Source organism: Polypterus senegalus, chromosome 12 (genome assembly GCF_016835505.1).
Source record: "Polypterus senegalus isolate Bchr_013 chromosome 12, ASM1683550v1, whole genome shotgun sequence".
In the NCBI taxonomy this organism is placed as follows: Eukaryota; Metazoa; Chordata; class Cladistia; order Polypteriformes; family Polypteridae; genus Polypterus; species Polypterus senegalus.
This window is the reverse complement of record NC_053165.1, coordinates 32,792,604-32,814,608: the sequence shown is the minus strand read 5'-3', so window position 1 is coordinate 32,814,608 and position 22,005 is coordinate 32,792,604. Positions and strand designations below refer to the sequence as shown.

At 40.6% G+C, this 22,005-nt stretch overlaps 1 protein-coding gene across 1 annotated transcript in view; it reads right to left on the bottom strand.

The window, feature by feature from the left end:
• Positions 1 to 292: 292 nt before the first annotated feature.
• The window catches only part of zgc:101731 (SNARE_SNAP25N and SNARE_SNAP23C domain-containing protein), a 45,437-nt gene continuing 23,724 nt past the window's right edge, over positions 293 to 22,005 (bottom strand). The window contains exons 3-8 of the mRNA XM_039772876.1: positions 21,928 to 21,969; positions 20,326 to 20,374; positions 16,759 to 16,876; positions 7,825 to 7,953; positions 7,392 to 7,536; positions 293 to 1,167 (exon numbers count right to left, since the gene is read on the bottom strand). Coding sequence (XP_039628810.1) covers positions 1,102 to 1,167; positions 7,392 to 7,536; positions 7,825 to 7,953; positions 16,759 to 16,876; positions 20,326 to 20,374; positions 21,928 to 21,969 — 549 coding nt within the window. The 3' untranslated portion in view covers positions 293 to 1,101. The remainder of the gene's footprint in view (positions 1,168 to 7,391; positions 7,537 to 7,824; positions 7,954 to 16,758; positions 16,877 to 20,325; positions 20,375 to 21,927; positions 21,970 to 22,005) is intronic.

Below are 22,005 nucleotides of genomic sequence, written 5' to 3'. Positions count from 1 at the left end.
TTATTGCTATCAATTTCAATTTATTACTATCCATTTATCTTATTTATTTATTTATTCATTCATAGTATAGAATAGTACAGTTCTCTGCTTGTCCTGTTTTTATGTATATGTTGCATTCCTGAGGAGTGTTATATCATAGCACTGCATGCTGAAATACTGTTTATGGATGGTATGACAATAAACCACTTCACTTTAATTATATGCTGTAGGATCACTAAAGTTCCTTATGTCATGACAAAAAAGGTTATTATGAATTAAATGAATCTCCACTGTAGTATTTCATATTGCCACATCTTTATTAAATATTAAATTTACAAGGCATACCAGACAGCAATGTGATGTGCTGACTATTACAGACACTGGAAATAAGGCCTGGGTTGAAGAAGGAATCTAACAGTACTTTTAAATCCTGAATCACTAAGTGGTAAGACACCCACATGTAAACAGAGGAAACTTACAGAACTGAAAAACAAATGTAAGACCAGGAAAGCAGGGTTTCATATACAGTATCTTCACACTCACTGTTTTTTGTGGGAAGAGAAGGTTCTTGAGGCTGTGTAGTTGGTGGTGGTGATGGCCATAGATATGTGTGGGATTCTGAGTATATGTGAAGGGCATGTCTTCTTCAGTGGGTGCTTATGGGTGCACATGAGTGAAAGGACAAATATTTCCACTTGTCATCCTAGTCATTCTCCACTTCTTGTTCTTGTGAGTTTTACTCATTCCATCAGATCTTCATGTCAATAAGATGACAATTTTAAATTACAGCTCTGCCCACTTTGAACTTGCCAGTTAAGCAGCCTGCTCACACAGCATGGTGCGCTCAGTAGTCCAGGGCTATGGTGGTAAATCTTGTTAGGGCAGACATATTGGCCATCCACATGAGTGCTGATCATTTCTTGAGTAGAACTGATGCTGTACCAACCAGGTCATTCACGTGACTGCCTTCACCTATTGTGGTAGGGAGGAATCCCATATATAGAAGGGCACTTAAATTGGTCATAAGGGCACTTTCACCAAAATATTCAAACAGCAGAGAACTCTGAGCTGTAGACCCTGCAGGCCCTAAGGCAGGTGTCCAGTCTGGGAAGTCTTGCAGCTCTACCTGGATATCAGCTTATTGGCCCTCTGATTTGCCTCACTGATGCGGCTGTTGTTGACAGCTGCCTGAAACAAAAAATGAATAAATATTAACTAAGGACATTACTGCTTGCTTTAACCTCAGTAAGATTTTCACTCATTGTCACATTCACTTCATCTTTAGGTGGTGTGGAATGATTTTCCTTTGATTTTTTTGTATTGTGTTTTGCCATTTTGTTCACCTCTTTTATTTGCTTTATTTTATTGGGCTGCTCTACCTTGGCAGTGGGTACACATGTATACACGTGAAATGTATCCATTTGGATCTGTCCATAAAATTTATTTTTCTAATACTGTGAATGTAGAATTAGGATATTTAAGAGTGTTAAACACGCATGGTCTACAGTGTCCTGAAATGAAGCTTGCTTTTTAATAAAATAACTGTCATAACATGACATGTCAATATGTGGACACACACACCCCTAGAAATTGTTCTAACAAAGGGATAGAAAATGGCTGGCCACAAGAGCAGAATAATGACAAGTCAGGAGATACTGCAAAAATGAAAAGTAGCCAAAACAAGAAAATGAATCCTAACAGAATAACCCAAAATGTAATTAAAGTTGGAGTTAGATAGATAGATACTTTATTGATCCAATTTAAGCACCAGTAACCAAGAATTATACCAAGTTGGATACAAACATTAAGTGCACATTATACCGATAACATTAAGTAAGTACGGGCTGTCAAATGCAATCTCAGTACACTTGGGTTGGAATCTTCCAGTCCAATCAGGTAATATAGATAGATGGTGCATACAATAACACCAGTGCAAATAATACTAACCAGATGGCACATAATATTAAAGTGAAAGATGCTAAAGTGACATAATCCATCAATTTTCCAACCTGCTGAATCCGAACACAGGGTCACGGGGGTCTGCTGGAGCCAATCCCAGCCAACACAGGGCACAAGGCAGGAACCAATCCTGGGCAGGGTGCCAACCCACCACAGGACACACACAAACACACCAAGGCCAATTTAGAATCACCAATCCACCTAACCGGCATGTCTTTGGACTGTGGGAGGAAACCGGAGCGCCCGGAGGAAACCCACACAGACACGGGGAGAACATGCAAACTCCACGCAGGGAGGACCCGGAAGCGAACCCGGGTCTCCTAACTGCGAGGCAGCAGCGCTACCACTGCGCCTTGCGCCGCCCCAAGTGACATAATATTAAAATAAAATAAAGTGACATGGCTTGTACAAATAGGGTAACATGTCTAAAATGACACATTATGAAAAAGGTTATACCGAGATGACTAAGTAATGAGATAATCAGATGTAGTGCACAGCTAATATAGCTTATAAATAATCCTACAAGAGCAGAGAAGGAGCGTCAGGACCAGAACTCGGCCACCCTGGCCCTGTTGGGAACAGTTAAAGAGTCTAATGGTTCTCGCTCTTTTGCATCTCTCTGTATGGCAGTTCTGTGATAGCAGCCTACCCCTAAACAGACTTCTCTGCTTCATCACGGTTGTGTATTGTGGGTGATGTTCCTTGTCCATAAAACTCAGTCTTAAGTTTGTTGCCTTGAATCTGTAACCTGAAGCTCTTTAAATCATCAATAAGAATTTGTGAGACCTGAGATATGAATGTACTGCATCACTAGCTTATAAGCAATATTGTCAATGACATCACTCTTGTGACTTCCAGGAGCCGTCATCTAACAAGCCAAGGCAGCATTTGTGGAGAAAATGGCTACCCTGTAACTAAAACAAATGCATAGCAATACATTTTTAAAAAAGCAATAACCAACTTTTCTTGTGCTTCATAACAAAAATGTAATATTTTAAATCTTTTTGTTCTAAAATGTGGAAAATAGTACAAACAAAACCTGTGGTGCCAGAAAATTTGTTTTTATCAAGAATGGAATTCACAACAGAAATGATGTCACATCACTAGAAGCAAAAAAGCTGGCATGAGAAAATTACATTAATCATTTCCAGCACCTGATTCCATGCCGTTGTAATTTATGTTTACATTTACTTTTTATTGAGCATTCCTGAATTTTTAAAAATTACTTACACATTATTTTTGGGATTTTCTGACCCAGAGCACATATCTGGTTTTCATTTGGAAAAGTTTATAGTTTTTTAATGTTATTCTCAATGCCTCCAACAAATGCCACCATTTTGAGGATTTTGTGCTGCTCATAATCCCACAATGCACTAGGACGGTGTGATGATGTCATCACCGGTGTGACTATATAAAAGTCACATCTCACAGCACTAGTGTATTTATTAATGCTATGAGTGGCCCATCCACCATAACCTATCGCCTATGGGGGGAAGAGTGAAAACTTTAGATTCGTCAAAAATGTAGATCTCCGGTTTTTGACGAATCTCATGTGTGTGTGTGCGTCTGTGTGTCACAGTTTCTTGATGACAGTCTAGAGCTAAAATGGTTACACAGAAAAATACAAACCTTGAAACTTAAGCCTGTTATGAGATGATGATGTGCTGATTAATTTTTGAGTCAAATTGTGCAAGAAAAGGAACCCTCAAAGACCATAATTTTACAATTAATTATGAATTCTTCTTGTCAATTGCTATCGTAATGACCCATTTTATGATCAGAAAGTTCAGCATCAGAGCGGTAAATAATTATTTAAATGTTCTAGAGTAGTTTGGGTAACTTGGTTCACAGTGTACAAATCCTACTAACGCTCAAGTCCAATTTTTTTTTTGTTGTGAATTGTAGGTTAAGACTTTTGTTATATACAGGGTGCAGCAGAAATAACTCCCACATTTCAAAAAATCACTGTGGGGTCTCCAAAGCAGGTAGAGGGGTGCGGTTTGTTCCATAAGGTATGGTACATAATAAAGATTTCAGTCGTCACCATTCCGTGCGTGGTCGGGTGAGCATCGAGGCTTTGTAGTGGAGGCTTTTTCCAAAAATGGTGAATCTGTAGCTGCAATGCAGAGGGTGTTTCGCACGCGGTTTGGTTTACGTGCTAATGAAAGTGTTCCAGACCGGAAAACGATTTTGCTTTGGGCTCAAAGAGTAAGGGCAACAGGAGGTTTTCAAACATCATCCTCAGTCCTTTGACCAACTAAAGGAGTCTATTCAAAAAGAAATTGAAGGAATTTCACCCGACATGCTAGTTAGAGTGATGGAAAACTTCCAAGAACGGCCAAGAATGGCTGAAGATGTACTGTTCCTCAAAATGAAAACATTCAAGAAAAAAATATCGTAGTGTCAAAGTCATGATATTTATAGAGAAATAAAATTGCTGGTCATGAAGGCTGTGCACGTGTGATGTCACGGACACCATCTTATTAAAGATCAAGTTGGGTGTCAGAAGGCATCCAAACTCTTTTAAAAAAAATCTAATTCTTGAGCTAAATGATTTTTATCATTTTTAATAACTATTGAAACAAGAAGTACACTGAAATAAATCAATGATAACATGTTGAAAAGATGCTCACCTTCACCAGCTTTACCCAACCCTCCTCCCATTTCTTATCCCATTCTGGAAAACCAGACAGAGGATCAAAATTCATTAATAGAAAAAACAAGATGTAAGAAAGATCCATGCATCCATTATCCAACCCGCAATATCCTAACTACAGGGTCATGGGGGTCTGCTAGAGTCAATCCCAGCCAACACAGGGCGCAAGGCAGGAAACAAGCCCCGGGCAGGGTGCCAGCCCACCGCAGATGTAAGAAGATGCACAAGTGAAATATATGAATGTTACAATCTGTTTAGGATGTCTCTAACAGATCGGCATACTGTATATTTCGAGTTTTTATAAAAATGTCATCAAATCTGGCAGTGCAGAGTTCTAAAGTGGGCACAGCCATAGAGTCTATTACACCCATGCCCAAGTATTAAATGTTCTGGAGACTTCCAACTCAGCGTACTCAGTAACTTTGTAACCAAATTGTTAAGCAGGTACAATCATTTTCAAAGGGTTAAGAGAGAATTTGGAAGAGTCTAAAAGAAGATGGAACCTAACAACACTTGATGTGTTAGAGTGACATTTGAATTCAAAAGAAGTAAACTCCAAGAGAACAATCAAGATATAATTTGAGGTGCCTGTGAGAAACAGATCTGCAGCCACTCTGCCCAAAGAAATCTCACTACGGCATGTTGTTCAACGATGGTGCAATCCCGTAGTTGAGTGTCCCTGTTCATTTGACCTTGGTTTCAACTAGACTAATGGCAGACTGCCACGCTCTGCACGTTCAAACTACCCATAAGCCATTGCATATACACTCACCTAAAGGATAAAGAACACCATACTAATACGGTGTTTGACCCCCTTTCGCCTTCAGAACTGCCTTAATTCTACGTGGCATTGATTCAACAAGGTGCTGAAAGCATTCTTTAGAAATGTTGGCCCATATTGATAGGATAGCATCTTGCAGTTGATGGAGATTTGTGGGATGCACATCCAGGGCACGAATCTCCCGTTCCACCACATCCCAAAGATGCTCTATTGGGTTGAGATCTGGTGACTGTGGGGGCCATTTTAGTACAGTGAACTCATTGTCATGTTCAAGAAACCAATTTGAAATGATTCGAGTTTTGTGACATGGTGCATTATCCTGCTGGAAGTAGCCATCAGAGGATGGGTACATGGTGGTCATGAAGGGATGGACATGGTCAGAAACAATGCTCAGGTAGTCCGTGGCATTTAAACGATGCCCAATTGGCACTAAGGGGCCTAAAGTGTGCCAAGAAAACATCCCCCACACCATTACACCACCACCAGCAGCCTGCACAGTGCTAACAAGGCATGATGGATCCATGTTCTCATTCTGTTTACGCCAAATTCTGACTCTACCATTTGAATGTCTCAACAGAAATCGAGACTCATCAGACCAGGAAACATTTTTCCAGTCTTCAACTGTCCAATTTTGGTGAGCTTGTGCAAATTGTAGCCTCTTTTTCCTATTTGTAGTGGAGATGAGTGGTACCCGGTGGGGTCTTCTGCTGTTGTAGCCCATCCGCCTCAAGGTTGTGCGTGTCAAAGTTGCTCTTCTACAGTATCAGCTTGAATCAGTCGGCCTATTCTCCTCTGACCTCTAGCATCAACAAGGCATTTTCACCCACAGGACTGCCGCATACTGGATGTTTTTCCCTTTTCACACCATTCTTTGTAAACCCTAGAAATGGTTGTGCATGAAAATCCCAGTAACTGAGCAGATTGTGAAATACTCAGACCGGCCCGTCTGGCACCAACAACCATGCCACACTCAAAATTGCTTAAATCACCTTTCTTTCCCATTCTGACATTCAGTGTGGAGTTCAGGAGATTGTCTTGACCAGGACCACACCCCTAAATGCATTGAAGCAACTGCCATGTGATTGGTTGATTAGATAATTGCATTAATGAGAAATTGAACAGGTGTTCCTAATAATTCTTTAGGTGAGTGTATGTTATGTTACATCAACTTCTATCCATTGAGGTTACCATGTCATTTTCAAATACCTTTACTTTTTGAATACCCTCTGTGGTCCCCGGCCGGGACGCCCAGGAGGACCGGAGGAGGACTTGAGCCTCCTCCAGACCGCGAGGGGTCGTCCGCCCTGGTTATGTTGGGGGCCTCGGGTGAAGGGCTTGGAAGCCCAGCCCTGTAGGGACCCGTGGCCACCGCCAGGCGGCGCCCCAGTGCCTAAATATCCCGGGAAGACGACAGGGTACACCCGGACGGCTTCCGGGTGCGCAGCCGGCACTTCCGCCACACTGGGGTGTGGCTATAAATGAATGCTGGGAAGCAGCTGGAGCCCATCCGGGTTCCCATTTAAGGGGCCGCCTCCCTCTAGTCATTGGCAGAAGTCGGGTGGAAGAGGACAGAGCTGGAGGGAGGACTAGAGGCGGTCAGGAGAAAGGCACTGGAAGAGTGTGGCCTGGACATTGGGGGAATCGGTGCTGGAGGCACTGGGGTGTGTGAGTGCACGAAAAACTGTAAATATTGACTTGTAAATAAACAGGGTGTTGGGAGTAACAACGATGTCCATCTGTGTGTGTCCGGGCCAGCGTTCACACCTCATATTTATCACAATGGCATAAAGGTCGCCATCATACACTTCCTATCTTTTCATTGAATTGCCATTAAAATATGTGTCATACTATTTCACTTTCATCCCAATCTGTGTATGGGAAGATTGAGGCATCAAAATGTTATAATATTTAAGAACTGAAATCATAATACCCAAGCATGGGGATGAATTGTCCTTACTAGTTAGCACTCCCGCCAGCCCCCTATAAGTGGTGGTAGATTCCACAACAGAGCCTCACCTTCTCCATAATGCGATCAATCTGCACATTCTGTGTATCGATTTCATTGCTCATGTCCAGTGCCATGCTACGCAAGTTTCCTATAATACTGCCAACTTGCTCCAAGTTCTCATCCATTTCATTTTCACGATCATCATTGGTCACTCTGCAAAGCAAAATGTCAAGGAATGTCAGTTTAGTTCACTAATCTGTAATGCACTTGCTCTTGTTGATCTAATCCGTGTGACTATGCATCTTCACAGCTTTCACAACGTGGATCAGTACCCCCACTCGAGAAGACACTGGCATTTTACATTAACTGTTAAAAAAACTCTTAGAAACAGGGTGGATGCTCATATGTAAGAGAAATTCCCTTGTAAACCTTGAACGCCTGCTTTCTGTGTCAGGCACTGAGTTAATGGGATAAGAACTTCCCAGTACAAATTGTGTTTACCTTCGGATATAGCCGCCACTCATGGTCATCCTCTCTCTCTCATCCATCACTCGTGAAGATGGCTGACCAGACACCACACCATCCTGGCTGTTTCCCCACACTTTCTTTGAAGCATCAAAGTCTTTCAGTCTACAATGGAAGACATCAAGTGTTTTAACTTGGGGTCCGAGAGTGCCAGGGAAAGAATTGCACCTACTGATGAATTGCACCTTAACAGCACATATCAAATATAGTTTTAACATCTTATAGCTAAGATGACAAACCTGGAAGGTGATCAAGACATCCACTTATTATTTTAACGTACTGCTTTATAGCCTTCAGTTTTCTCAAACTGAAGTCGCTTGCTAACTTATTATCAGAGTGGATGGCCAGCTTATGACTTAGTGACCCAAACACAGGTAGATAAACAGTCTTTAGCACAGACTGACAGTTTCACACATTCTTACTGCTTGGCTATTTCTGTGTTCGCTCATTTTCAGACTCTATTTGTTTTGTTAGAATAGTAAGGGCAGTCTGTCCAATAGCATTGGATGGATGGCAGGACCCAGCCCTGGATGGAACACCAGTCTGTTGCATTTATTCTTTTATTCAGTAACTCATCTTCCAACTCTGATTATGCTAATAAAGACAGCAATGAATGCAAAATGGAAACCAAATGAGGGTGGGGCGCCAGCCCATCTCAGGACACAGACACAATACAGACAGGGACACATACATTCAGGTCAAGTTAGGGTTGCCAATTCATTTAAGATACATGTCTTTCAGATATGAATCGAAGCCAAAAACACAATGAAAACCCATGAAAAAATGTGAGAATAATGTGAAAACTCCAACTGCCTGTTTATAGCAGGGTGAAATAATAAAAAGAAATTAGCATTAATGTTTCCAGTGTAGTGTGTCTGTATGGTTGCCATGTCTCTGTTACATTAGAACATCAGAACACTCTAGACGATAATAGGCAATTCAGCCCAACAAAGTTCACAAGTTCTATCCACTTATCTCTTCCAAAAAAACATCAAGTTGAGTTTTGAAAGTCCCTAAAGTCTTACTGTCTACCACACTACTTGGTAGCTTACAATACAACACAATACAATATCATTTGGAATAGGATTCATAAAAGCAGTGCTAATGTTTGTGGTGCGCCATCTGTTGGATTGCAGAGACATAGCATCCGTGATTTATTGATTAACTAACATTTCCTAAATATACTCAAAAACTAGCAAATGAACGTGCCAACATTTTGCCAATACAATATGGAAACGTAGCAGTTTGTCTTCTTGGGTGTTTAAACATCAAATGTGCTTACACTACCAGGTGACTTTTTGCCTTAGTATGATGATTGGTTTCTGGTCTGGCTTGGGCTCTGATCCACCATGGCCTCTGAATGGATCGAAATCCAGAGACACTAGACTTCTTTGTTAGCCTGAATTTATTATGGTCTTTTGCTTCCTTGACACACCTCTTGGAACATTTGAGGTTTGTTGTGTATTTACCACCGAGTTTGTGTTTTCACTTCAGTCCCTGGCTAGGGCAAACTTGTTTTTAACAGGTCTTTCCTAAGATCTTACCTATATTATTTCTGACCTAAAGCTTGCATATTCACAAAATGAGGCTCAAAATGTGCCTACTGAAATTCCCATGCAAATGCCAACAACAACAACAACAACAACAGCAGCAGCAGCAGCAGCATTTATTTCTATAGCACATTTTCATACAAGCAATGTAGCTCAAAGTGTTTTACAAGATGACAAAAGAATGAATGAAATCCAAATACGATTAGGCATAAAATTAAAGAATAAGTAACAAAAGCATAAAGGTAAGGTTAGATGGCTGCGAGGACCAAAACAAAATATCAACAGTTTGGCTGGAGAAGAAAATTCAATCTGCAGGGGTTCCAAGGCCAAAAAGACTACCCAGCCTCCACTGTGCATTCTACCTAACATAAATGTTTGTAAATCAGTCCTCTTTGTTTTCAGGCTTCATATGATAGTAATTGATGATGTTGATCTTGTGGACAGCTGAGACCCCCACCTTCAGTATATCAACACAGGGTGCTGCATGGTGCCTCGATCAGGTGGTGGTGGCATAGATTGCCACCACAGAAGAACCAGAATAAACAGAAAACTTGATGTGACAGCTTGCATATATTTGAGGAAACTCTGACCCACACATACGTGACATTTCTGATGAACTGGGAAATGACAACACCTTTGATCAAACAGAGAAATGTAGCCAGACCAGCTAAATGACATATCCTGCATAAAATAATTTATATCACCAAGTCGTTGTTACAATGTGCATTAATGTGATGAACATATTAAACCACAAAAGTGTTGAATTTGACATACAGATTCTATTTTAGTTCCCTTTTAACTGAAAAACTTTTTTTTTTGTCAGTTTATATAGCTTACCTGTTGTCACTTCTCATGACATGAATATCTTTGCCAAGCTTCACTCTATAATGCTTGCCGTGCTGGAAGCCATTAGCTGACTGAGGGGGCGCTCCATCCAAGCGTACATATATAAAACTTAAAATATTTTTGCCAAAATAAAATGGCAATTTGTAGCAGTGCCCAGTTCTCCATATGTAATCCGATCACGTTACTGCATTCATATTGTGATAAGGGCCTCTGGTGAGAATAAGCTGCTTTTGTTAACCATAAGCTGTTAACATCCCATTAATGCGCAAGTCATGATGCTAAGGTGAGAAATTAAAAGATCGTGACCGTGCAGGACATTTTTCAGGATGAATGTACAGGAACTCGCAAGACACCCTTTGAGGGGGGGATTTGTTGACCGAGTCATTTTTCTGCAAGAGCAGATTTCAAGATTGTCCTCTATTGCTGTGGAACATCAGCAGGAGGTACAAAAACATAATTAGGACAAGAAAAGTAAACTCCACAGGTTTAAGAAAAGGGATTGCGTGCTGGTGTTGATCCCATCTGATCCACATACATTTCAGGCAAGGGCCGGCAGTGATAGAACAGTGTATGTCTCAGTGAATTATAAAGTCAGAATTCCCGGGTGGAGGAAACCTGTACAAATTTTGCATCTTTTAAAGGAGTGGCATGAATGTCACAAATTCCTGGTCACAGCCGCAGCAGTCCCCCAGACTGAAGTCGCTATTGGGGGTGATTTAACTGACACCCAAGAAAGCGGATGTCTTTTCAGCAACGCTTGGCTGGATGACGATTGTAGAACACAAGATTGTTACTCAGCCAGATGTTAAAGTACAGGTGCCTCAATATCGCCTACCAGAGGCAACAAGGAAAGTGATACACGAGGAAGTCCAACAGATTCTCCAATTAGGCGTTATTTGGCCAAGTAAAAGTGAACTGTATTTGTCTCAAAGTCTGACGGTTTGGTTCAGTGTTGTATTGACTTTAGTTGTTTGAATAAGATTTCCAAGTTTAATGTGTACCTGATGCTGCGTGTTGATGAGCTGTTGGAAAAGCTCGTGCAGGCTTCATATATCTCCACCCTTGACCTCACAAAGGGTTATTGGCAAGTCCTCTTGGAAGAGTCTAGTTGTGAGAAGACCGTGTTCACCACTCCGGATGGTTTGTTTAAATTTACAGCACTCCCTTGGTGAACTGCGGACCTTTCAGCAAATAATAGAACAGATCATGCATTCCCATTCTACATACGCAGATGCCTATCTTAACAATGTGGTCATTTTCAGTAATGACTGGGAATCTCATCTTGTCCACCTTCGGGCGGTGCTTACCAATTTATGGCTGGCAGGGTTGATGACCAACCCTAAGAAGTGCAAGCTAGGTATAGCAGAAACCCAGTATCTGGGATATTCCATGGGGAAGGGTTTACTCAAGCCTCAAGTGGACAAGGTGAGGGAGGAGCTTGCATATCCCCGTTCCGAAACACAGAGGCAGATGTGCCTACCTCGGGCTTGTGGGATATTACAGACGGTTCTTTCCCAATTTTGCACATCGGCCCACCCCCCTCACTGTCTTGACAAAGGGCAGAAAGAATCAAAGTGTAGTCTGGACCGACGCCTGTAAGAGAGCTTTCACAGACCTAAAAGCCACTTTATCATCATTCCCTGTTCTGCACAATCCTGACTTTTCAAAGGAATTTATTATGCAAACAGATGCTAGCAGTTTTGGTTTAGGAGCGGTGTTCTCACAATGTTTTGAGGGGGAAGAACACCCCTTCACGTTTCTCAGCAGAAAGCTGCTACACAGGGAGCATAATTATTCAACTACTGAAAAGGAGTGCTTAGTGATTAAGTGGGCGGTGGAAGCCCTCCGTTACTATCTCTGGGGACGACTGTTTACCCTGGTGACTGACCATGCCCCGCTACAATGGCTGAACAAACAGAAGGATATGAATGCCTGGCTCACTCGGAGGTCTATCAGTTTGCAGGATTTTGTTTTTGATATTCACCACTGTCCCGGGTCCGCACACACCAATGCTGATGTTCTCTCCCGACTAGCCGAGCCTGGCTTGGATGGTCACTTTGCCCACACTGGTGTGGACAAAGCTGAGGGAGGAGATATAAGGTTTTTAAACCCTTTTGGGACTCTCCCCAACAGGACGACACGCCGAAGAGCATCTCGAAGCACGATTGCTGCGTGTGTGGAAGACAGCTTATCTGTCGCCAGGGCAACTGCAGGCTCCCAGTACCGCAGTGGCTCATCGTGAAAGCAAATCCGCGCCGACCGTGGTCATGCTATAAGTACCATCATCAGTGGGTGATGCAAGAAACATTATAAATCCAGGACATAGGATTACTTGGACACTAACCTGGCCACGATCCTGCCTGATAGCTGTGTCTGTGTGTATAGGAGAATGGTAGATCCCGCTACAATAAGTAACCGTGCTGTTCCTGTTTCAAGTTGAATAAAGCTGGTTTTGCTAAAGTACTGAGACTCATCCTCGTCTTTTGGGGTGCAAGACAAGGGACTCAAATGTCACAATGCGTTTTCTGTAAAATATTTTTTTCAATTATACGGATTTGGCCGCAAGGTGCCCCAAAGCACTTAATTTGCCTGGCTTTCTCTTTACAGTACATTCTGTAGAACTTTCCACAGTAAAAGATTTCAGTTACCTCTTGCTAAAGAAATCATGGAAGGTTAACTGTTGAGCACCATTTGACTAATGTAATTAAGTATGGTCCTGCATCCACATACTATCAGTTTTCGGAGCACCGACTTGTGACATTTCACTTTCCCCCCTTCAGTGCATTCATGTAGATTTCTGGTTGGACTTTTAAGAGAAACGTGTTATCACTGTTCATTTGTTAGTTGGTCTGCAAAAAAGCAATTAAAGATAACCTGTACTTTTTGTGAAAATGGAGACAAAATTAAATATATTAAACCTGCACCATTTTGCTCCAAATGCAATTTCACCACAAAAATGGCATCTCCGGCTGACCAGGTTATGTTTTTTATGTTATACAACTGACTAAGGTGAAAAGTCAACAACTTGTCACAACTCGAAGAATCTGGGTAGCTTTGTTTTCTCAGAATTGTAGGGTATATGCGTGGATTTCTGAATCAGAAACTTGTATTTATTACATTAGATCACTTAACCCAGTGGTTCTCAACCTGTGGGGTGGGCCTGCCTAGGGGAGGCGTGAAGTAACAAAAAGGGGGGTGCGAAGATGTGAATAAAAGAAAACAAGAATCAAAAATATGAAAAAAACTTCTGTTGAAACCAAAGCAAATTAACTTAAACTACATTCTGATACTAAAACAATAAATATAGAGTTACATAAATGTCGATAAAATTTAAGTAGGTATAATAAAATATCTATCTACATTTCAAAAAAATGTTAGGGGGAGCGCGATTAAAACTGTCATGAAAACTCAGGTCGCAAATACTTTAAGTTTGAGAAACGCTGACTTAACCTAATCTGCACGTCTTTAGGAATGTGGGAAGAAAAATGTAGTACCCTGAAGCTAATCTATGCAGACACAACTAGATGTGTGTTATTTTATTGATTAATATCCTTAATTCAGAGTCTTTAAGTGGCAATCAATTTTTAACTCCATTGTTAAAAGAACTCCTTTTCAACCTTACCAGTTGCTGCCATACGTATTTCAATCAATGACTGCACTGTGCCACAGAGCTTAGTGTTATCGTCTCATGGATCCAGCATCCTGTGTTTAAATCTCATGCCTGGTTTCTGTCTACATTGACTTTGCATGTCCTCTTTGTATCTGCAAGGGTTTTTCTCAGGTGACTTGTTTTCAAAATTATGTTTTAAGATGAGTGATGACTCTAAACTGACCCCATGTAAAAAGCTAACTGATGACTCTAAACTGACCCCATCTGAGTGAGTAATCCCTGCAATGTCCTGCAAATGCTATTGTAAACTTGCCATCTTGAATAAGATTAAGCAGATTCAAGAATGTTGTGTTCAAGTAACATGGAGGATTTTTATAAGAGTGTTCAAGGATTAATTGATAGAGATGTCATCTTCCCCATTAATGTTTGCAAATCTGTCCTGATGAATTTCTTTTGTGTTCTATTTATGATGCTTTATACACTGATCAGCCACAACCTTATATTTTGTAGGCCCTCCTCAAACCACCAAACCCATCGTTTTATGGACTCCACAAGACCTCTGAAGGTGTCCTTTGGTATCTGGCACAATGACGTCAGTAGCAGATCCTTTAAATCCTACAACTTACGAGGTTGTTTTTCCAGCACATTCCACAGATGCTTGATCAGACTAAGATCTGTGAGATTCGGAGGTCAAGTCAATACCTTGAACTTTTTGTCATGTTCCTCAAACCATTTTTTAACAATGTTTGCAGTGCAACAGAGCACATTATCCTAGGCAAATGCCATCAGGGAATACCGTTGTGAAGGTGAATATGCGGTCTGCAACACTTTTTAGGTAGATAATACTGTACATATCAAATTAATATCCACATAAATGCCAGGACCCAAGGTTTCCCAACAGAACATTGGCTAGAGTATCACACTGCCTCTACTGGCTTGCCTTCTTCCCATTGTGGATCCAGCTTCCATCTCTCCCCCTAATAAACGACATGTACAGACACCCAGCTGTAAACACCTTTCACCCTGATTCGACTCTTTGCAGGAAAGCCGATGTCACACTATGCGACTTCTTGTCAAGAGTGAACCAGTGAACTAATGTTGGTGAACCATGTTAGTTTAATTGACTGCAAATCACTGGTTATATCACATTTCATGATCACATGCTAACCTTTTAGCACAGTTGTGCTTACCCTTTTTTCTGACAGCCATTAGATGGATTAACTGGTACAGTGGGTTCAGCCACAATCTCAGCCATTTTTTTTTTCTATTCTGTTGTGGTACAAAAATATGACACATCAGACAAGATGAGCTTCTTTTCTGTTTGTGAGATTCAAAACACCCACTTTCCTTATTCCTTGTCACTGCATTCTATGTATTATACTTCCGGATGAGCGTTCATTGGTTGTCACGAAATGACAACTCTTTTTAAAGAGAAAACTGAAATCTTAGTGATTGGCAATAGCAGATACAATGAGGCTATTAGAAATAAACTGGATACATTAAGATTAAAAGTCAAGACGGAGGTAAAAAGCTCAGGGGTAATTGTTGACTGTAATCTGAATTTTAAATCGCATATTAATCAGATCACTAGGACAGCATTTTTTCGCTTAGGAAACATAGCAAAAGTTAGAGCTCTTATATCACTGAAAGATGCTGAGAAATTAGTTCACACATTTGTTTTCAGTTGACTAGATTACTGTAACGCACTCCTCTCAGGACTACCCAAAAAAGACATAAATCATTTGCAACTAGTGCAGAATGCAGCTGCTAGAATCCTAACCAGGAAAAGAAAATCTGAGTACATTTTTCCAGTTTTGATGTCACTACACTGGTTGCCTGTGTCATTCAGGATTGACTTTAGAATTCTGCTTATGGTTTATAAAGCCTTAAATAATCTCACCCCATCTTATATATCGGAATGCCTGACACCTTATATTCCAAATCGTAACCTTAGATTTTCAAATGAGTGTCTCCTTAGAATTCCAAGAACAAAACTTAAAAGAAGTGGTGAGGCGGCCTTCTGCTGTTATGCACCTAAAATCTGGAATAGCCTGCCAATAGGAATTCACCAGGCTGATACAGTAGAGCACTTTAAAACACTGCTGAAAACACATTACTTTAACATGGCCTTTTTATAACTTCACTGTAATTTAATCCTGATACTCTGTATATCCAATTCATTATAATAACAATTCATGGTGGCTCTAAAATCTGAACTAAACTCTGCTATCTCTTCTGTTTCTTTTTCCGGTGTCCTTTTGGTGGTGGCATCTACTCAAAGCACCGTGATGTTCCAACAGTGATGGATTAAAAGGCAGAAGTCTGCAGATTTTATTTTTTTCTCTAGCCATCTGGAGTTTTTTTTTGTTTTTTCTGTCCTCCCTGGTCATCAGACCTTACTCTTTTTCTGTGTTAACTAATGTCTTATTTTAATTTCTTATTTTGTCTTTTATTATTCTTCATTATGTAAAGCACTTTGAGCTACTTTTTTGTATGAAAATGCGCTATATAAATAAATGTTGTTGTTGTTGTTGTCACCTCTCATGCACACAGAGGCACCACTGCAACTGAAGGAAAAATCGAACCTATTTTTTATCGGAGCAAGTCGCAGACTAGTTGAAGTGGTTTACTGGGCATGTCATATTATGTGACCAGCTTCCTGAAAGTTCACTGATGAATCCCTTTAATTCTCTAAGATTATGTAAATGAATGCTATAACTGAAAAGCAATGGAAATGTTATCTAATGTGACATAGCCTTTACTCTCCGCTCATTCTACTCAACCGTGGCCACCTGATGGCCCACATACTACTTTCCATCTTATAGTTGTGGCCTCCAGAATCATCAGCAGTCACTCTGCTGCCCAGTTACATGCTATGCCACTGCACGATTGGCAGGTACTTACTTTTCACAAGGGCACACACACAGCCCACAGCATTTGGCCATATCTGTAAGATTCTTCTCAGCCTCCTTCATGTCTTGGTTGATCTGGTCCATGCCTTCTTCGATACGATCCAGTTGTTCTATGTGAAAAAGAAACTTATATAGCTTACTGGTTTTAAATTCTTGTCATGCCTTTAATGGAATTCCCACAGTGAAATTCAAACCTGTCAAAGGCTGAATTTCCAGACCCTGCAGTTTCTATTTTAATTTACTAAAACAGATGGGTTGTCTTCATTCAGTCAGTAATTGTAGAAATTAACAGGCATACATTCTCTTCAATTAATCAAATTTTGGGGCTCCTAGAGTCTATCCCAATAGTATGAACTAAATATGAAGGGGGCACTAGTCCATCTCTGGGTACACTCATACCAGGACACTTAGAAATCTTACACATTTTTAAGAAGAACATAAAAACTGTACACACATCATTGTTAATTAGTTGCTAAAAAATAAGTGGATTAAAACTTCTGAAGCTAATGATTTAAAATGATAACTGTAAATAGTGCATTTCAAAGGCAAAACAAACTACTTTATAAGATTAAGGAGACACAATGGCCTCTAAGCAAAGTGAGCAGCCATATTGTTACCACATGGATTTTGGGTTTTCATTACCTATACCTTTTGTAGCCCACTGTTAGAATGATGTATGGCGTTTACTGTTCCTTCTGAAAGTATTCAGACCCTTATCTCTTTTTTCACATTTTGCTATGTTGCGCCCTTGTGCTAAAAGAGCTTAAATTCAGTTTTTCGTCACATCAAGCAACACTCATTACCTCACAATGACAAAGCAAAAACAGGACTTTAGAAATTTTCATGAATATATTAAAAATAAAAGGCTGAAATATCTCACTGACACAAGTATCCTGACCCTTTACTCAGTACTTCATTGGAGCACCTTTGGCAGGAATTATAGCCTGTATTCGTCTCGGGTATGACGTGACACACCTGGATTTTCTGCTATTTTACTTGTAGATTCTCAAAAGCTCTTTCGGGTTGGATGCAGTCTGTTGGTTGACAGCTATTTTCATGTCTCTCCTTAAATTGTTCAATTAGGTTTAAGGACATTCCCAGAGTGGTCCCTAGACCACTCCTGTAATGTCTTGGGTTTCTGCTTAGGATCATTGTCCTTGTGGAAGGTGAACTTTCAGCCCAGTTTGTAGTCCACAGCACTCTGAAGTGAGGTTTTATTAAAGATACTTCTGAACTTTGCTCTGTTCAGCTTTCCCAAAACTCTGACTCATCTCCCAGTCTGCAACCACACCCCATGATGCTGCCAACACCATGCTTCACCGTTGGAGTGGTATTGCACAAGTGATGAGCAGTGGCCCAGCTTACTTAACACATGACACTAATCTTGATTTCATTAGCCCAGAGAATCTTGTTTCTCAAAGTATTAAAGTCTTTTAAGTGCCTTTTCATAAACTTCAAGTGGAGAGGCTTTTATTTCTGTCATAAAGCCCTGATCCATGGAGTGTCATTGTAATGGCTGTGCTTCTGGAATCTTGTCTTCATTTTGAAAGTATATGATTTAGGAGTTGTAGTGGACTCATTACCATTAACTTCCCGACCGTTCAGAAGCCATTAAGAAGGCTAACAGAATGTCAGGTTATATAGCGCCGTGACCTGTGGAGTACAAGTCCAAGGAGGTTCTATTTAAGCTTTATAACACACTGGTGAGGCCTCATCTGGAGTACTGTGTGCAGTTTTGGTCTCCAGGTTACAAAAAAGACATAGCAGAGCTAGAAAAGGTCCAGAGAAGAGCAACTAGGCTGATTCCAGGACTACAGGGGTTGAATTATGAGGAAAGATTAAAAGAGCTGAGCCTTTCTACTTTAAGCAAGAAGAGAGCAAGTGGAGACATGACTGAAGTGTTTAAAATTATGAAGGGTATTAGTCCAGTGGATCGAGACTGTTATTTTAAAATGAGTTCATCAAGAACACGGGGGCACAGTTGGAGCCTTGTTAAGGGTATATTTTGCACAAACCTTAGTAAGTTTTTCTTCACACAGAGAAGCAGAGAGACATAGAATAAGTTACCAAGTAGTGTAATAGACATTAAGTCTTTAGGAACTTTCAAAACTAGACTTGATGTTCTTTTTGGAAGAATTAAGTGGCTGGGACTGGCGAGCTTTGTTGGACTAAATGGCCCATGTTTGGCTAGGTTGGTCTAATATTTCTCCCATCACCTTACAGGTTCTCTGGGACTCAGCCAGAGTGTCCATCGGGTTTTTGGCCACCTCTCTTACCACAGCCCTTCTTCCCATATCACTCAGTTTGGCCAGGTGGCCAGCTCTAGGAGAAGTTGTGGTTGTTCCAAACGTCTTCCATTTAACAACTATGGAGGTCACTGTGCTCTTGGGAGCCTTCAATGCTGCAGAAAGTTTTCTGTGGCCTTCCCCAGATCGATACAATACTGCATCAAAGCTCTGCAGACAATCCTTCAACGTAATTTCTTAGTTTTCAAGGTGATACTCATTGTCAATGGTGGGACCTTCTACAAGACACGTGTGTGCCTTTCCTAATCTTTCCCAGTCAATTGAATTGACCACAGGTGGACTCTAATCCATTTGCAGAAACATCTCAGTGAAGATCAGTAGAATAGAATGCCCCTAAGCCAGATTTTAAGTGTCTTAGCAAAGGATGTGAATACTTGTGTCAGTGTAATATTTCATTTTTTTCTTTTAAATAAATGTGACAAAAATACTAAAATACTCATTTTGCTTTGTCATTGTGGGGAACTGCGTGTTGTTTGGTGAGGGGAAAAAATGAATTTAAATCATTTTAGCATAAGACTAATATGAAAGATGGCCAGGAGTCAGGCCCAGCCGGGACACCCTTAAGTTGTAAGGACAGGTGGAGACAGCTTATTCAGGACTTTGTCTACCCCAGGATGTTAGATGGCAACAGGCCGGGGCTCGGATCCCTGGGTGGGTGCCCACAAGGCATGTTAGATATTGTAGTCTCAGGGGACAGCCTAGCAGGGGCTGCCAGGGGGAGCTGCAGGATTTGGAAGTCCCTATGCTGTAGGGCTCCAGCCTCATCCAGAAGTGCTTCAGAGATGTACCATCATTACACCAGAAGCACTCCTGGGGATTGGATTAAAGGAGCTGCCAGCCTAACATCAGGGAGCCAGAGTTGGGAGGAAGAGGGATGAAGCGTGTGTGAAGGAGTGGAGGAGGTAGTGGAAAACAAAGAAAGATAAAAGGTTATTATGTGCAACACTGCCTGTGTTGTACTTGTGGCTGTGGTGGTGAGGAACACTTAAAAACAAGAGTTTTCCCACAAATAAAGACCCTTTGAACTTTTAACTTGTGTCTGTGCCTGCTCATGTTGGATATTTGGGGAGCTAGAGCACCCCCTGGTTTCAACACTATGTAATATAATAAACTGTGAAAATGAAGGGGTCCAAACACTTTCTAAATTTACTGTATATGCAGTGGCCATCATTCGTCATTATCAGAATAAGAAGCAAGAACTTCATCTGCCTCATAAAGAAAGTAGAAAGACTTGGGTGAAATGTGTCTCTTACCCCCTTGCTCATCCAGCATGACCAATGCACGGATTCCAGCATCTTTACTCTGGGGAAGAAAATTAGACAAATTTGACCAAAGTGGGAATGTAACTTAAAGTGTTGCCATAGGATATACAGGGCCAGCAATTCAAATAAAGAGAACCAGTCTACTGCCCGCTGAGCTTCAAGACCAAGGTAAGGCATTGAGGCTCTAAGCCCTAATCTTTGGAGAGGAGTTGTAAGTGTATTATTATTATTATTATTATTATTATTATTATTATTATTATTATTATTATATTAAAAAATCCTTTTACGCGACAAGACTTTTTGGAAGAGATTTTCTCAAGTCCCACGAGCTGAGACTTTTGCCTTGAGCTTTTTTCAAGTTACGCCGTCCTCTCTACCATTTTTAACCATGCACATGGTAATCTCACCTCTCATTCATGTGAAAGCTTTTGTCAGACACACTTCCTGTACTCTCAGCTCTTATACATTTTAATGTTTTCCTCACTTAAAGTTGTTAAAGAAGGTTTATTATGTCTAAATCTTATTGAATAATTTCATCACAAAGGGCTATCAACATAAAAACAGTACATGCAAAATTCTATTACAGAGAATCAAGGAAGTCAAACAAAGTAACGCCTAAAATGTCGATTGGTTACACATCAAATTGGTTAAATGCGTCCAAAAATGAACAGTTACACGGCATATTGGTTGAATACGGTATCAATAAACTATGCTGAAACAGCTGGTAGTGATCATGCGGAAGATGAAAACAACAACTTACAATATCCCAAAGAATGTCTACAACCGTTAACAACGTCCGGTCTTACAATATATTTATAACTATAGAAAGAAGGATGTATCCAAGAAAAGTAATGTATTACATATTCCGCGGATAACATTAGACAAAAAAGGAGATCTTGATATGCCATATATATTAGAAAGTTAACAGTTTCCGGTTAGAATAGCTTTTGCAAAGACAACAAATCTCAGAGCCAAACATTGGAAAAAGTCTTATTATTTAAGTTGTTTTATTTAAAAGAGAGAAAGAAACAAAATTCAATCATGGGCAGTTATACATTGCATTGATGCATATGTAACAATTCCCATAAAAATAAAAATCTGTTTAAATTGTACATCCGCATCCCCATACGCGAGCGACAGAACCGCAAAGATGCTAGCGCGTAGCACAGGCAGGGTTGTTGGTGAATGAAGTGAGCAGGGGGCAAGGCCCCCTAGTTATTATTATTATTATTATTATTATTGTTGTTGTTGTTGTATATTTGGCTGATGCCTTTCTCCAAGGCAGTGTACAAGGTCCCAGTACACAGCATCTGTTTACAGATTGTGTCACTTTCTCAGGATCATACAGGCAGAGACAGGAACTGAGCCAACAATTGAGATTTAAAGTCCACTGTCTTAGCTGCTACATCTGTTTTAAAATGAAGACATGCTCATATATACAAACACATCCACAGAACAGCACATCCACAAACCACATTCTCAGTACATAAAATCAAAACAAACAAAAGACTAAAACAGTATAACAAAGAGCTGTGGATATATGCTGTGTGTCCACCAAAGGGCAGAGCTGTGTGCATTTCAGGGTCTTCTCACCTCTTCCACAAGCTGAAGCATACGGCGTGTGCTCTCCAGAGACTGAAAATACAAAAAGTGACACAAATCCATCAACAT